The 16,238-nt window shown below is 32.9% G+C and overlaps 2 protein-coding genes across 7 annotated transcripts in view; one reads left to right on the top strand and one right to left on the bottom strand.

Annotated features, from left to right (window-relative positions):
- Positions 1 to 15,593, top strand: part of LOC135128085 (JNK-interacting protein 3) — a 28,856-nt gene extending 13,263 nt beyond the window's left edge. For 4 of the 6 annotated variants that reach the window (XM_064054913.1, XM_064054914.1, XM_064054912.1 and 1 more), the window contains 7 exons: positions 7,171 to 7,596; positions 7,644 to 8,038; positions 8,089 to 8,341; positions 8,393 to 8,528; positions 14,356 to 14,649; positions 14,700 to 14,828; positions 15,188 to 15,593. In XM_064054913.1, the coding sequence (XP_063910983.1) occupies positions 7,171 to 7,596; positions 7,644 to 8,038; positions 8,089 to 8,341; positions 8,393 to 8,528; positions 14,356 to 14,649; positions 14,700 to 14,828; positions 15,188 to 15,303 (1,749 nt within the window). In that variant the 3' untranslated portion in view covers positions 15,304 to 15,593. Of the gene's footprint in view, positions 1 to 7,170; positions 7,597 to 7,643; positions 8,039 to 8,088; positions 8,342 to 8,392; positions 8,529 to 14,355; positions 14,650 to 14,699; positions 14,829 to 15,024; positions 15,107 to 15,155 lie in introns of all 6 variants that reach the window. The other 2 variants (XM_064054910.1, XM_064054911.1) reach the window with 2 other exon arrangements.
- A 63-nt stretch (positions 15,594 to 15,656) lies between these two features.
- Positions 15,657 to 16,215, bottom strand: LOC135128087 (signal recognition particle 9 kDa protein). The gene is made up of 2 exons (XM_064054916.1): positions 15,970 to 16,215; positions 15,657 to 15,915 (listed from the first exon to the last, which is right to left on the bottom strand). Exons 1-2 carry the CDS (start codon positions 16,108 to 16,110, stop codon positions 15,820 to 15,822), a joined length of 237 nt encoding a protein of 78 aa, XP_063910986.1. The 5' UTR covers positions 16,111 to 16,215; the 3' UTR covers positions 15,657 to 15,819.
- Positions 16,216 to 16,238: the final 23 nt, after the last annotated feature.

Here is a 16,238-nt window from a genome sequence, read left to right as displayed (position 1 = left end):
AGTCAGGTTACACTATTAACATATTAATATCCAAAATAAAGTGAAATTCAGTTGATCAAATAAATTTAATGTTTTGTAAAGCACCTAGAGATTCAAGCGATTTATTTTTATGGGTAATAACATTTTATTAGAGTTTTCCAGGTGCATACAAATATTTTTGAGAAAAACCAATAACTCTACCAAAAGTTAAATATGAAATTGGGTACAGAAAATTCTGGTATAACTGCATTACATATTCATTACTTAAAACGCAAGTGAACAAATAAAGATAATAAAGAAAAATATGTGAATTTATTATATGATGAAGTATACATTAGACCTACAATTACATACAGCGTGTTATTGAAAGGTACGTACAAAGTAAAATCGGCAATGGGTCTCGAAGTATGAGTGCTAAAAGTAAAAAAAGTTCAGGTAAAGTTCAAATTCGTTGTACGTCTCTGATAAAAAGATCATTTTTCTATATCTATAGCAACATTTAGCTTGACAAAAGTTTTATTGTTACAGTTGCTAGGATTTACTAAAATAAATTAATTTTACCTAATTATCCTTCAGTAGCGTCTAAAAAGGTTGAAGAAGGGTTAATTTTCCCTTTATAAATTTGATAACACAAAATAAGTTTTTCAGACTTCTTAGACTTCGCGAATAACTGTTAATTTTGTTGTACGTACCTTTCAATAACATCCTGTATAAAGGAGGAGAAATTAAAGGTATGAGCAGTAAAAGTGATACAATTGCATCTACGGTACAAACTTTTATGATCAAATCGGTGTTGCGATATGGTCGGTTTGTTTCCTGCCAAAATTTAGAACCTGATTATTATTTAACAGAATTATTGATAAATGTAGTAGAGGTAGTCACAGAGGCAGGATACCATATACTGTGCATACAGTCTGACAATAATGCTGTTAACGGGAAAACTTTTGAGAAATTAGGTAAAAGTAGTCTTCAACCTTCTATACAACATCCAAGTTGCCTCAATGACAATCAAGAAGATTCAGAGCAGATATTTGTGTTTCCTGAATTCAATTATGAACATAATTTCGTTGATAGTGAAAAAGAATTAACACACTTCTGCGTTAATCATTTAAAAATTATTCAAAGAGAAGAAACAAATATTATCAAATATGCTCCGGCTTTAAGTATGTACTAACATTGAAAGGCGAAATGTCAAGCTTTGTGTCCGATGTTTTGATGGAAAAAATATTATTGCTTTACGAATTAAATACCTACAAAGAAGTGAGGGGAATATACAATTTTTGGATCCATACCGTATTCCTATTAAAAATATAAACGACAAAAACTTACTTTTTCCAAAAAAAAAAAAATGTCATTTAGCTTGACCACTGGGAAAATAGAGATTCAAGGAGAAAAGAAAAAAAGAAACATACCAAGCTTTACGTCATACCACATTAATTTTAATTTCATTATGCAATCATTTGCTTGTTACTCGAAATTTTGAACATGTTTTATTAGGAAAGTTTCAAACTGATCCTCTCGAAGCCCGTTCAGGGCAATACCGATTTATGTCAGGGCTAAATTAGTCTGCAACAATTTTAGAATCAGAGAAGGAAATAAAAATTCTTTCTTTATTATTTTTGAAAGAAAATGTCTGAAAAGATTGAGAAGAAACGACTAATTCGGATAGATTATATGCCGATGTTTCCATAAAATTTAAAGATGCTGTCATTGCATGTAAATCCGTAGAAGTAAGTTCCAGTGATAAATCTGTTATAACATGTATCGCTGAATATATTTCCAGAAAAGATGTTAATTGAACTTGTAGTTTATGCATACACTTTAATGTAAGTGAAAAGGATCTAAACTGGATAATTAATATTTCGCGGTATATGGGTAGAATTATTTACTTTAACAACCGGTACCAACAACAAAAATAAAATAGTAAAGAGAAAGTGTTCTTTTTATTTACAATAAAATAGTAGCACGTTCATTGGGGACGACATCCTAGAAATACAACTATTTATGTCTTCCTGCTAGTGGGTGCTGTACTTTCCATTAACGCTTTGTTAATTATCTAATGCAATGCCCATATCTCCGATTGTTTACTAAATATACAGGGTTATTTAGGAGAAGCGCCTAAAAAATTCAAGACGCAACCAGATATTCTATTCCAAAACCATTAATTTTCATACCATCAAAAAAATTAACGATACTTAACTCTTTTATTGTAATAATATTAAAATTGACATTTCGGCAAAATTGATGCACGGTATTGTTTATTCAAAAATTAAAAAATCATCACCTGTTGAATTAAGTTGGTATCAAATAAAACTCCTCTAGAGCTTATTTTTACACTGGTGAATTGGTAGTACAACAAACTTTCAATTTGAAATTTAAGTACAAAAATGTCAAAATAAAATAAATAAAAACAAAAGGTTTTTTAAATTTCGAACAGATTTTATGTTTAAATAGATTAGTTTTTCAAAGCTCCTGTTTTGAATTTGTTTGTTTTTAACCCAAAAATTGGCATTTATTTCCAAATTGTCAAAACCAAACAACTAAAGTCGGAGATAAAACTTAGCGAACAAGGAGTGTCATGTGTGTCTAAATTTTCAGGAAATATAATAAACATTAAGCTACACACAGACGTGTGTTTAGCAACAATTCAATGTGGTAAAAATTTACAAGAACACTATAGTGTCAGTTATACCTCAAGTGAATGTTCAAATTAACTCAATCAAAATATCTGCCACGTGTCATTCTAATTTTACACTTATATGTCGTGGTTAAAACTTCAAAATTTTGGTGGGCTACTGGTGCGAATCCACTTTGTCCATAAGTTTTGTCTACAACTCACCTGCTTTACTTAAAAAAAGGAGATAAATATCAATACTGGTATGAAATTATATTGTTGGTTGCGTTTTGAATTTTTTGGTCTTGAGACTTCTTGTGAATAATCCCTGCTGTTGGCTTGCTGTTCTCTCTGTGTATCACTATAGATTTGCCTACTTTTAAGTTTTTATCCACTTCTTCAAGTTCATATGTCTTGATTAGATATTCTTTTTCTCTCCATGTTGAGTTTCCTCATTTGTGAATATTTTTTGGAAATATCGTTTCCATCTTTTCATAGTAAGTAGTTTTTGTCTGTTAGCATTTTACCTTTTTTTTTTTATCCTTAATTTCTTGGAAAATATTGTTATTTTTGTTTCTTATATTTTTCATAACGTTAAAGAACTGTTTTTGGTTTTCTGTATAGGAATTTCCCAATTTTTCACAGGATATATTTTTTGCTTTTTTACTTCCCGAGCGTAAGCTAAGAGATATTGTAATTTGTTCTCTGCCTCGCTGTTCTCCGCCTGTATGTCTGTCTGTCAGTCTGTCGGTCTGTGTTGATTTTTATTACACACGTATTCTCCGAAACAACTGGATCATATCATCTGTGAGTAGATGGAAAAATTGAGAAATTATAAATTGAAAGAATTTAATGAAAATTAAATTGTATGTAAAAAAAATGTAATTCTAGATTCTATTATTTATCCATATAAAATTCACCTTCCGTTCTTCAGAGCCAATAAGAATGAATGATCAAAATAGAAATTTAGAAATCAATTCCCATTTTATAGTAAATAAAATAAGTCAGTGAAATAGAGTGAGCTTAGTTTTTTTTTAAGGAGTTATAAGCAAGCAGTAGCCCCGCCCACCTACCCCCTCTTCATTCCAGTGACTACTCTTAATATTGTTCAGTCTTATCATAGCAAGTACTAGCCCCGCCGACCCGCTCTCTATTTTTTTTTTTTTAGAGGGTAGGTCATTCGCTAAAATCAGTCTTGTCTCAGCAAGTTCTGACAAAAAAATTAAAAACTGAAAAGTTGCAAATCGAAAACTGGAAAAAATGAAAAACTGAAAAATTAAAAATTGAAAACTCGTGAAAATGTTGCAAAATCTAAAAATTGAAACAATTTAGTAAAAATTAAATTGTATTAAAAAAAAAGGAATATTAGATACTATTATTTATCAATATAAAATCTAACTTCCTTTCTTCAGAACCAATAAGAATGAATGATCAAAACGGAATAGGGGTGGGTGGGGAGGGCTACTTTTTACTCAGTTTTAATCTTAGATTCTACAACTTGTCAAAATAAATCAGTGAAATAGAGAAAAGAAGAGGGCGGGGCTGTGTTTAGCTTTTTTTCTAAAGAATCTTATAAGCAACGGGCGGAATAATATCTCAGACGCTCTTACCAGTGCTGCCGCGTCGATACTTTGATTACAAATATATTTTTCTTTTGGACTATATCAACATAATATAACATTTCAAGATCACAAATCTGTAGTCCTGTGGTTGAAAAATTAATATTACGAGTATTATTATTTGAAGTAATATAGTAATATAGAAGTAGTTTTTTTACTAGCTGTAGACACTCCTAGAGACGCACTGGCTACGACCTTCTGGACCAGATCAAAGAGTCCCCGCTACTTACCGTAAAACACACTTTACTTCAACTGGGGAATTGCAGCCGCAAGATAAATTTCCGCGCACTGCTTATAAGCAAGCACTAGCCCCGCTCACCAACCCCTTCTTCATTTCAATGACTACTCTTAATATTGTTCAGTCTTGTCTTAGCAGGACTAATCCCGCCCTCCACCCTATATTTTCTTAGAGAGTATGTCTTTTGCCAAAATTAGTCTTATCTTAGAAAGTAGATACTGACAAAAAAAATGAAAAATTTAAAAATTAAAAATTGAAATCTCATGAAATTGGTGATCCAAAAATTGCTAAATTTAAAAATTGAAACAATTCAGTGAAAATTAAATTGGATTTAAAAAAAATGTAGTTCTAGATTCTATTATTTATCAATATAAAATCCAACTTCCGTTTTTCAGTGCCAATAAGAATGAATGATCAAAACGGAATAGGGGTGGGTGGGCGGGGCCACTTGTTATACTTTGTTTTATCAAATCTTAAACCTCGTTCACATGCATTTAGCATACGTAACATGACAAAAAGACATAACATAGAAAGCGTAGCACCAAACCTATCCGTTCACAATGCTTTGAAATTCACGTAAATTTATATTTTTGACATGCGCGTTTCTCTTTTCGTATCGTGTTTATATTACAACTGTCAACTGTGGTCAAACTTGAGACTAGAAGTTATAATTGTGTTGTATCCGTTGATACTTGACTCCGTCATCCATTCTGCTTCTTCTGGATTAAAATGAGTTTAGAACTTATCTAGGTTACAAATAGAAATACACCGCGTACCATCGTACAACCGAAGAGGGGTCGAACGAACGCTAATTGGTTGTGCATAGGAAACATGGCATAAGAATACGCTAAAGTTGAAGTTCGGTCAACTTTTCTGTACGCCATGTTATGTCTTCTATGTTTTTGCTCAATGTGAACAGATACGTAAGATTCAATGTTTTTGAACTTTTTGTACTTAATGTATTTTATGTCATGTTACGTATGCTAAGTGGATGTGAACGAGCTTTTAGATTCTACAACTTGTCAAAATAAATCAGTGAAATAGAGAAAAGAGGTGGGCGCGTCTGAGTTTAGCTTTTTTCAATGACTACTCTTTAATTGATTAGTCCTCTCCTCTGTTTTAAGGAGACAAAATCAATCAAATTTCATTTTCTTGCATGTGGCGGCTGATTGCAATGAGAAGCTGCATATAGTCGATTTTTTTCGAAGTATAAACATAAACACGTGAAGTTAAGAGGACATTTTTCCAGTTGGTTGTCTGGTTTAAATAACTATTATATCGTCCGTACTTGTGCAGACCGCGCCCCCTTACAAACAATTTGCGCCCCCGCGGTGCTGGGGCTGCGGGCGTGTTATTTATGCCATTGGTTTTTATTTTATAGAGATTATCACAAAACAAAAATCCCAAAATCAAGTTTTATATTTTTTCAAACAAGCGAGATTTGTTGGACTGAGACTTCAGGGCCGAGGGAAATTCTATCGAAATAAACTTCAAGCAATTTTTATTTCTATAGAAACGTTTCTTCTTATTTTCTTGTATACTTCGTAATTAACATCACTTCTTGCGTGACCAAGTATTTCTTTTATTTTCTTTTCTGCTCTTTTGCTATGCTTTTAATATCTTCGCTCCACCATTCAGTCCTTTTAACTTTGTTTTTGGGGTTTTTGTTGTCGCATTGTTAAATACCTCTCAAATTCTCAATCAATCTGTTTTTGTTGACTGCATATTATCTAAATGAGAGGTTTTTTTTTTTAGATCCTTTTGGTGTTCAATTCCTGTTCCTATATTCTTCAATTTATAACTTTTCATTTTTTCTCTTTCGTTTCTTTTCGTTTCCGTAGAAGTCGGCTTTCTTTTTTTTGTTGATAATTTTCTTTTTCACAAATAATGATCACTTCAAATTTCGTGACGGCAATATACTCTTACATCTTTTAATTTGCCGTATATCTGTTTGCCTACAAGAAAGTAGTTCATGATCGATAGTTTTTTCCATTTCTCTCCCGTGGTATTTTGTGTATGTTCATAATCATAAGAACATAAACATAAGCTTGAATTTCGTATTTATTATAACTAGTTGTTGTTCATTCAATATAATTCTACAATTCTTTTGTTATTCCCATTTTAAGTCATCTTTCCTTCATTTCCCAAATATTCTTCTAGTCCTTCATTATTTTACCCACGTTCCAGTCTAGACAAAAGAGCCAATAAAAAATCTGAATAACTTAAATGTATCGTCTTACCTGTTACAAACTTATATTTTACATCCATAGAACCATTATGTTGAAAAGTCGTTGAAAATTATTGGAACTGAGTTTTGAGAGAGTCTTTAAGACAATCTTTAGGCACCTTTTTTACATTGTGAGACATGTTTTATTCCTGAGCCTAAAATAAGGAAGTATGGTAAGCGTGTCTATTGGGCGACTGGCTGCTTTCATATTTTCTTGATTAGTCATGACCCCTAGAGTACGAAAAAAATGGGTCTCCCATTTCTGTCATCGGTTCGTTTAATTTGGTAGTTCACCACACTGGAATGTTTTAAATCCAAAAATTTTGTGATGTTTAAAAATGGAGTTTAGCTTTGCACAGCAGTATTAATAATGATTCTCTTGGTGTGCTTATCAGTGTATAAAATTTGTCAAAATGTTATTAATTCAGTATTGATAGCATCAAAGTAAAAATGATGGTAACCATCTTGTTAGAAACCGTATATTTTATTTTAGGTGGGTGGTAGTGTATTCTACTCTGAAGAACCTAAACTAGAGCCACCAGTGCAAAGTGAAGTTGACAGTTTAGACCAAGAGTTAAACGCAAGTCGGGAAGGTGCACTTTTAGAAACAAGGTTGTCTTCGATGGTATGGATTTGCACATATACTCACGCCGCCAGTATAGTTACTGTAATAGACGCTAATAATCCAGCTGATATATTGAATAGTTTTGGAGTATGTGCAAATCATGTACTATGCATTGCGAGTGTTCCTGGTGCTAGTCCAAGTGATTATAGAAACAAGTTTAGCAAAATTTCGGTTAGTGAGACTGTCAAAGACAGCGATAACGTGGAAAATAACGAGAACGATAATACTAGTCCTCCCTCTGAAAATACCAAACAGAATGATAAAAATCATGAAGAAGTAGAGGAAGCAGCTTTGGTATACGAGCAAATGATGGTTTTCTGTAACTGATAGTGTTTTTTCAGATCGGTAAGATTACTTTTATTGAAAACGATCAGACCGTTGTCAACAAAAAAGACAAATATATGAAAATCATTAAGTCTGAAGAAGAAAATAAAGAAACTACTAAATTGTCAGAAGAAAAAGAAGAGAAAAAAGGAACTCCCTGTGATACGCCCCTGGAGGCGAGTGATGAATCTAACCTTGATAAGGAATCAGAAGCAACTACCACAGAAAGTGAACCTGAAGGGATACCAGAACCAGTAGAAAACAAATCTAGCAATCAAGAAGTTATGTCGAGTGTGTTGGCAACAATGTGGTTGGGTGCAGAAAATGGTATGATCTATGTCCACTCTTCAGTTGCCAATTGGAACCAGTGCTTACACTCTGTCAAATTGAAAGATGCCGTAATAAGCATAGTGTAAATAATTGAGTATCGTTTATTTCATACACGCTGAAATTTATTTTCAGGCATATTAACGGTAGAGTTGTGTGCGCTTTAGCGTGTGGAACCCTTGCCATTTTTGCCAGAAACGATGATGGCGAATGGGATCTGTCTCGCTATCATTTAGTACAGGTAGGTTTGCCGCATCAGTCCGTAAGATGTTTAGCTGTCGTCGGTGATAAAGTGTGGTGTGGCTATAGAAATAAAATACACGTACTAGAACCTCAAGAACTTAAAGTTATTCATTCGCTGGAAGCTCATCCACGACGCGAAAGTCCAGTAAGTAATTTGGAATTATTTAATAGATGTGGTATAAGATGTTTTTTAAAGGTTAGACAAATCGCGTGGTTGGGCGAAGGTGTTTGGGTGTCAATAAGGTTGGACTCAACTTTAAGACTGTACCATGCTCACACGTACCAGCATTTACAAGATGTCGACATTGAACCGTACGTTAGTAAAATGTTAGGTAAGTTATATTTGTAGATGTTTCTTTGATCTTAGTGCAAATATTGCTTGCTTTGGTAAAACGGAATCGAGTTTTCGTAAGAGTTTGTAACGAATTTAATTTCCGGAAAACACAAGATACGAAGGGGAACAAACACAAAAAAATTATCTATATTGGATTTGTATGGGAGAATTCCCAGTCATCAAAAACATTCCACTTTTTTATAAAATTATTTTTGCAAAGAGAAAATAATTGTCATTAATCATTTCGAATAAAGCATATAAATAATGCTGCATTTGTACAACGTTGGTTGAAATTCGCTTGACTTCAAAAATTCTTAATTAAAAGAAAAGACTTGTTATAGTGTTTACCTAAATTTTTCAGAAAATAATTGCAGACTATTAACTACAAAATACGTTTTGTGCAAGTAACAAAGAAAGTTTTTTTTTTTTAAGAAGGAGCAATAAACAGTTACATTGTTGTCATCAATACTGTTCATACAGGGTTTCTAAAAAGTATGGAAGCAGTTGAATATTTCGGGAACAGTTAGCTGGATCTTTTTGACATTTGGACTATACTTAAAAATACTCAAGCTCTATTTTCTGTAATTTTTTTAAATTTTAAACTGCATTTGATTTCAAGATGCAAGGTTAACTTGATTTTTTAAAAATACACCACTAGTCAAATCGTCAATTTTTGTATAGATTCACCTCACTCAACTTGACCTACACAAATTTGTACAGTCGTTTAAGAGTTAAACTTGTTTTTTGACAAAGATAAACATATTTTTACTCTGTAGATATATGTAGAATAAATTTAAGAAATTAGTAATAATTATGAAGATAAATTAAAAAATACAACACACTTTAATACTAAAGCTAATAATAATAATGGTATCAACAATAGAAAAAATACGCTCATTTAAATTAATTGTTCAAATAGTTTCCGTTGAAATTAATGTACTGTAGGATTCTTTGCTCTATTTATTAAAATAATACTCTACGTACATTTTTGGTTCGAATGAGTGAGCTCCAAAATGAACACTGTAGAATGTATATTGAAATTTAGAAATGTTTAAAAGTCTGTATGGTGACGATAAACAAAGTAAACAATGTTCACATGAATTTTATAATATTATTTTATACAATACATATTTAAGAGCAATTTTTCTGCGACTATATATACAGTTCAGTTTAAAAAAACATACTGTCTATAAAAAACTAAACGTAATTTTTATCATTCATCCGAATCGAGTAAAAAAATAAGCAACACACACAGTGAAAAGTTTTTCTATCAGTCACCCTGTATACATTTTACCATTATTATCGTGAAGGTGATTCGAGTAAATTTGTCTGTGCCTTTACCTCTCTGGTTTAATACTACATCCAAATTTTTAACTAAACGCATACGTTTTGTCCCAAAAATAATTAAGTTTATGAAATCACATTTTAAATTTTCTAGAGGTCTTTTATTTTGTTTTTGAAAGAATTTTTAAAAATTTAGGGGATCCCTGGTGTTTTTTAATTTCTGAAAAACTTTGGAACTGCTTGTGTTTTAGTTTTAATTGTAAAAGAATTTTTCGAACTTTTTTTGTTTTGTGTTTGAAAGAATTTGAAAAAAATCTTGGGGACCACTTGTGCATTTTTTTTAAAGAATTTAAAAAAAGTCAAAGGGATTCCTTTGTTAAATAACTGTGGACAACGGCAAAAATAATTTACAGAAAATTTTAAAACGGATTTTATTTGAATAGGAAAAATTGCTGGCTAATGAAGAATTTTATGCAAATTAACAATTAACAAGTAATTTTCGCACAAGATCTCCAAATAACGGCGAAAAACGGTAAAATAATGTGATAAACCAAACATCCCGCCTTAAATTGACATGTAAAAAAAATTTGAAAGGTTGCGAAAAATTCAGAAGTTCAAAATTTGGCCTTGGCTGTGATCGTCTAACAAAATGAAACCCTAAAAATGGCGGAATGCGTTCAGATGCAAATGGTGGACCCCAAGGTTGGAAATTACCGCTAAATAAAACACAAAATATATGGAGGACACAAAATTATTTATTTCTCCACTGATAAAAAAAAGAAGAAGAAAAAAGGTGCGAAAGTTGTGCCCGTTGAAGACACCGCTTAATGCTCAGCTACAAAAAAACTTTGAATGACTTGGAATGAAATCAAATTAAACGTTCTGAATCAATGCAAATATTTGAATGTCACAAATTTAATCAAAACAAAGGAAAATCGGAATTAAAGTAACTGGATGCAAATACACAAGTTTACAGACGTGTGGCGGCAAATTTAAAATTATGGCAGTCAACAAGAGCACAAAATTTTATTAAAAAAACTATGCAGCGGCAGCAGCACCAGAGCGCTATAAGAGTGTGGCGATCGAACTATGTCGATTTCGGTCTAGAACACAACAAAAATACCCATAGGGACGTTGTAGCACGAGCGGAGTTTGGGGCTCCTGGTCGTGGCTGTTCTCCTACCCACGACGGTGATTCTATCTATCGCAAGCACTGCCGCACAGCACTGCTCTATTACGGACATGCCGTACAAGCAGGCTGTTACGGTCGCAAACTCGTGGTTGGGTTTCGACTATTGAGCTAAGTCGACAGCGTCACGTCATCTCGACCGCCCCTGACTTCTATACAAAGCCTGCATCCTTTGTGCAGATGGCGCGATAAATCCCGCCAGCTTTTCTAGGAACCGCGCCATCCGCTTCTGCCACGTATTTCGATGTTATCTAACCTCAATTCCGTCTAAATGTTCAATTTCCATGACTCTGATATTAACGACAACTGAACAAGTGTTACAAGTTTCAAAAAAGAGCAATAAACAACATTTAAATTCGCTATACACTCTTGCGAAGCAAAGAATTCTTATCTGAGGTTAAGATTGCACAGCAGACAATTTTATGATGGAAGCATTAATCAACAAAATATTTACAAAATAAAAAACTAGCAAAAATTTATAAAAACAAAAGGTCTGCTGTGAAATAAAACTTGTGCCGATAAAAAGTTACGTGAGATTTGGAACTGCAGATCATGAAAGTTTAGGTTCGATTTAAATTATACAACAAAGACAATTACTAAAGTTAAAATTGTGAGATAGAGAAAAATTGTGTGAGGTGAAAATTTGCAAAGCTAACAAAATTACGTTTTGTTTTATTGCCACACTTTATCAACGATTCAAACAAGGAATTTATATGATGTTAAATTATGCCATAATCCAAGTGATTAGTTACTTAAAACAATTAGCTTTGAGAGTTTATATCGTGAGCAACACAACACATGTATCCGGCGTTGCGAGGAAAACTCCTCGGTGATGTAATTATCCACGTTGCGACATAATATGTCTCGGTGATATTTCTGTCTTCTTCCACAGTGAGGCAACGTTAGGTTAATTTAACTGCCGTAAATGAATTAGCAATCTTGTGTGAAGAATTAAAAAGTGTTATAATGTAACACTTAAGTATAAGCATCCAGAAACCTTATTCATAATTAGCCATACAAAATCTAGTTCTGACTAAGTGAATTTCATAAAAACTCCTGTGAGTGTTTATCTAAACAAATTCCTGTTTGTTAAATTGTGTTAGAACTAGTTAACGATTAAACTCCTAACACGAACTGTGATTTTACAAACAATAAAACAAATTTATACGTGTTGACGTCGGTCGAAAATTTACTTATTTCCGATTGAAGAAAACCGCAAGAATTAGCTACGCATGTTGGGGAAACTGCGGCGTCGTCGTCGTAATGATTAATTTTCATTAAACAAAGGCTTTCTCCTTTTTATTAACAACCAAGCCAACTAAACTTAACCTAGCTAACTCATCACGTGGTTTTCACTCACAACATCTCTCTTCTCTACCAAGCCGCCATCTTCTCTCACTACCAGCCCTCTAACTAACATTCCACGCAGAACTACCAACACCAGGAAAAGAACTAAACGTGCACATGGTTGCCTATGTTTAACGTTTTTTCTTGATTGAATTTTTTTCAAATTCAAATTATTCAAATATGGTCACCACAATAATTTAATTATTCAGTCTTGTCTTGCCCTTCAGTACTAGCCCCGCCCACCCACCATCTCTTTTCTTAGAGGGTATGTCATTCGCCAAAATCAGCCTTATCTTAGCAAGTACTAGCCCCTCCCACCCACCCTCTTTTCTTAAAGGATATGTCATTTACCAAAATCAGTCTTAGCACTTGCCAAGATAAGACTAATTTTGACAAATGACATACTCTCTAAGAAAATAGGGGGAGGGGGGGGGGACTAGCACCTGCTAAGATAAGACTGATTTTGGCAAATTACGTCCTCTAATAAAATAGAGGTCGGGTGGGCGGGGCTAATATTTGCTAAGATAAGACTGGACCAATATAAGAGAAGTCACTGGAATGAAGATGCGTGGGCGGGGCTACTGCTTGCTCATAAAAATGTAGAAAAAAGATAAACTCCGCCCTGCGCACCTCCTTTCTCCATATCACTGATTATCTAATGGTTTGGCAGAAAATATTAATATTATTTATTTTCTCCATCAGAAATTGATAACAAAAACTCATAACATATAATATAAGATGATAATAATAATAATACTAAGTACAAATTTGCGTCGACATGAATGCTGTATTTTTGAGATTATTTTTATGTGCAACTTTCGTTTCTTATTTGCACATCGTGTATCTATTTATTTTTACTTTTTTCTAATGCGCTTTCTCTCTTTGTAAATTTTTAGAATCACAATCGTTCTTAAAACTAATGTTTTATATTCCTTCATTTTACAAATTATTGTAGTGTTGAAATAAGCTAGAAGTAACTTATTTCCTAGCTCCAAAAAAACTGTCCAGCTTTCAAAAATAAAATGAAATGCCAAATCGACACAATAATTTGAACAAAGCAAAGGAAAAAAGAGAGATTATCATTAAAGTAGCTGAATGGTAATACACAAGTTATTACGATGGTGTGGCAAATTTAAATATGAACAAACATAACAGGCACATACTAATACGATCAGAATCAAAATAAGGTGGTTTAGGAAGACCCTGGACGTATTTCGAGACCACCGAATGTTCAAATTCATGCTATACGAAATTAAACATGTAAGAAAATCGCAAAGGCCCCATCCACGATGATATTCATTTTACTGATGATAATTTTCAAGGTCCTTTCCCCGAAAGTCATAAATAAATTATTATAAAAAAACATTTAGAAATTTCCTAAAGCAAGTTGAGCCTGGATAAGTGAATTTTCTACCAAGTGTTTTACGGGAATATTTCCATTATTGTAGTTAATTGTAATATTAAAATCATGAACGGTTAAAAATCTTATCATGAACTGTAAATTTACAACTAATAAAACAAAAATAACATGTGTTGACGAATTTGTCAAAGTTTCACATTTCACGTGAGAAAATCGCTAATTAGTTGATCTTACACTAATTCCACTCGTTGAGGACAGGAAGTGAGTGAGTGGAGAGTAGTTTTTAAAACATCCCGCCTAAAAGTTCGAAAAATGTGGATACAGTAGTCCATAAATAAAGGGCCATGTCGCACGAAAATTTTGAAAAGACGTCATCAAGTTTTTGGAAGGGATAAATAGGTAACTAAAGGTTCTCGATTAATTACGTTTATAGTAACCTTAAAGGGTGTGACAAATTTCGTGGTTTCTAAATTAAATTGTAAGATTTTTATTTTTTTTTTCAAAAAATAACGAGCATGCACAAGTCCAAAGTTGTGCAAACTATACCCCTACAATTGAGTTTTTAATTGTTACGCCGTGATTACACTTGGAAGAAGTTAATAAAGATTTCTCTTTTGTGGAAAAAACTAAAGAAAATGATTACAGGGACTGGAAAATTGGGATTTTCATTTGTGCGAATAACCTGCCTCCTGATATCATCCAACAGACTATGGATTGGTACAAGTAACGGTGTCATTATATCCGTCCCTTTAAGTGAAAGCGGGGGATCAGTCGGAAGTATCGTTCCTAGGGGATCAAACAGCTTGCCTGGAGCAGGAGTCCGTATACCTCCTGTTCCGGGAAGCTTTATTCCCTATTGCACTATGGCTCACGCTCAGCTCAGTTTCCACGGACATAGAGATAACGTAAAATTCTTTGTTGCGGTACCAGGGAATGGAGGTAAGTTTTATTTTACTAGTTGTGGATGAAAATATTTGACAAAATTGAAGGAATGAGCGCCGCATCCACTCCTTCAGAAGCATTATCCACTTCAGCTGTGACGATTGGCTTACCACCAAAACAACCATCAGCTATGTTGGTAATGTCAGGTGGAGAAGGCTACATTGATTTTCGAATTGGTAAGTTCTCTAGGTAAAATGTTCATTATGCACTGGGACACTAGTAGCTAAAAGCTAAAACAACGGATTCCTAGGAATATTATGTGTGAAATGTGGGTGGCAGCTTACTAGATTTAATTTTACTAAGTACTAACCAATGTATATAAGTACCAATAATTTCTTTTAGAGAAATTATTTGACCAAACAAAATTTGCAGAGGACGATAATGAACCACGAGATGGGGCCTCACATCTTCTAGTATGGCAAGTTTTGCCTGATATTCCTGGGAATCCTGTTGGGTATGTTACCAGAAGTTTTTTTTCTTTCGTTGATTGTAATTTTGTGTAGATTACCTGACTAAGTCAAGACATTTTTATTAGGTGATGAAATGGAAGACAGTGTTATTAATAACGAAACCAGTGATTTAGAAGCAGCTCAGGGCGAATCCAAAGGTGAAAAAAGTCATTTGATTGTTTGGCAAGTGTCCACTAGCTAATTTTAAGAAGAAACAATATTTAACATATTTAAAAGAATGTAACATTTTTAATTAGTTTCATATAGCTACATTAGCTTGTAGGTTCGTTTATAAACTAACAAAATGACATTTTAAAGTAGTTTACTCATTATTGTCAGCTTGTGAATATGTTATCGATTGATTATATATATTCTTGTTAAATTCTTTTGTTAATGTAACATATTTGTGTATAAATTATTTATATTTATTTGTAAATTTTAACATATGTATGCTAGCAAATTTTATTTATAAATAAATCATATGTGCTTGAACTTCCTATCACTTACTTACCTTGAAATCTTGCGACTGCTACTAAAATTCATTATACAGAGCGATATTAATTCACAATTTATTAACTTGAGAACAAGTGTTAACATAGCGTTGACTATTTTACTTTGTAACAAAAATAAAAAACATTAAAGTTATTAAAGGCATTCCTCGCGCTTCCACCATTTTCTTGAAAAAATGGGCAATATGTTTATAAATGTTGAGGTTACGTTAATGTTCTTTTGATGCCATATGTCGTAATAAATTATTGATAAATTTGTCTATTTTCCTTACATCTTGGGCTATTTCTGTCTTAAATTGTAAACACTGAAAAATAAATGATTTATACACAAAGCCATTCATAATTTACCAAATTCTTACCACTACATCGTCAGTCATTTTTAAAACTAAAACATTTTTTGAATGCACGTACTTCATTGTATACCGTGCCTTGGATGGCGCTTGCAAATACAGTTTTTCGGCAGCTTTTTCAAATTCTTCCCAAGATTTTAAATAAGTCATTTCAATTCAAATTAACTTAACCATATCAAAAATATGTCTATTTTAGAAAAATCGGGGTGGAATGTAGAGGTGGAAGCAGTAAACGTCAATCCACATGTCACAATCAGTTTAGCCAAACCAAAACATAT

This window comes from Zophobas morio, unplaced genomic scaffold (genome assembly GCF_036711695.1).
Source record: "Zophobas morio isolate AGI-343-1 ecotype UQ-CSIRO unplaced genomic scaffold, CSIRO_AGI_Zmor_V1 ptg000012l, whole genome shotgun sequence".
Lineage (NCBI taxonomy): Eukaryota > Metazoa > Arthropoda > Insecta > Coleoptera > Tenebrionidae > Zophobas > Zophobas morio.
Note: the sequence above shows the minus strand (reverse complement) of the source record. Positions and strands in the feature narration are given on the sequence as shown.

Coding starts and splice junctions, on each gene's coding strand:
- LOC135128087 (XM_064054916.1), bottom strand. CDS start 16,110: ATGACTTATTTAAAATCTTGGGAAGAATTTGAAAAAGCTGCCGAAAAA. Junction 15,916..15,969: donor AAATGACTGACGATGTAGTG/GTAAGAATTTGG, acceptor TTTATTTTTCAG/TGTTTACAATTTAAGACAGA.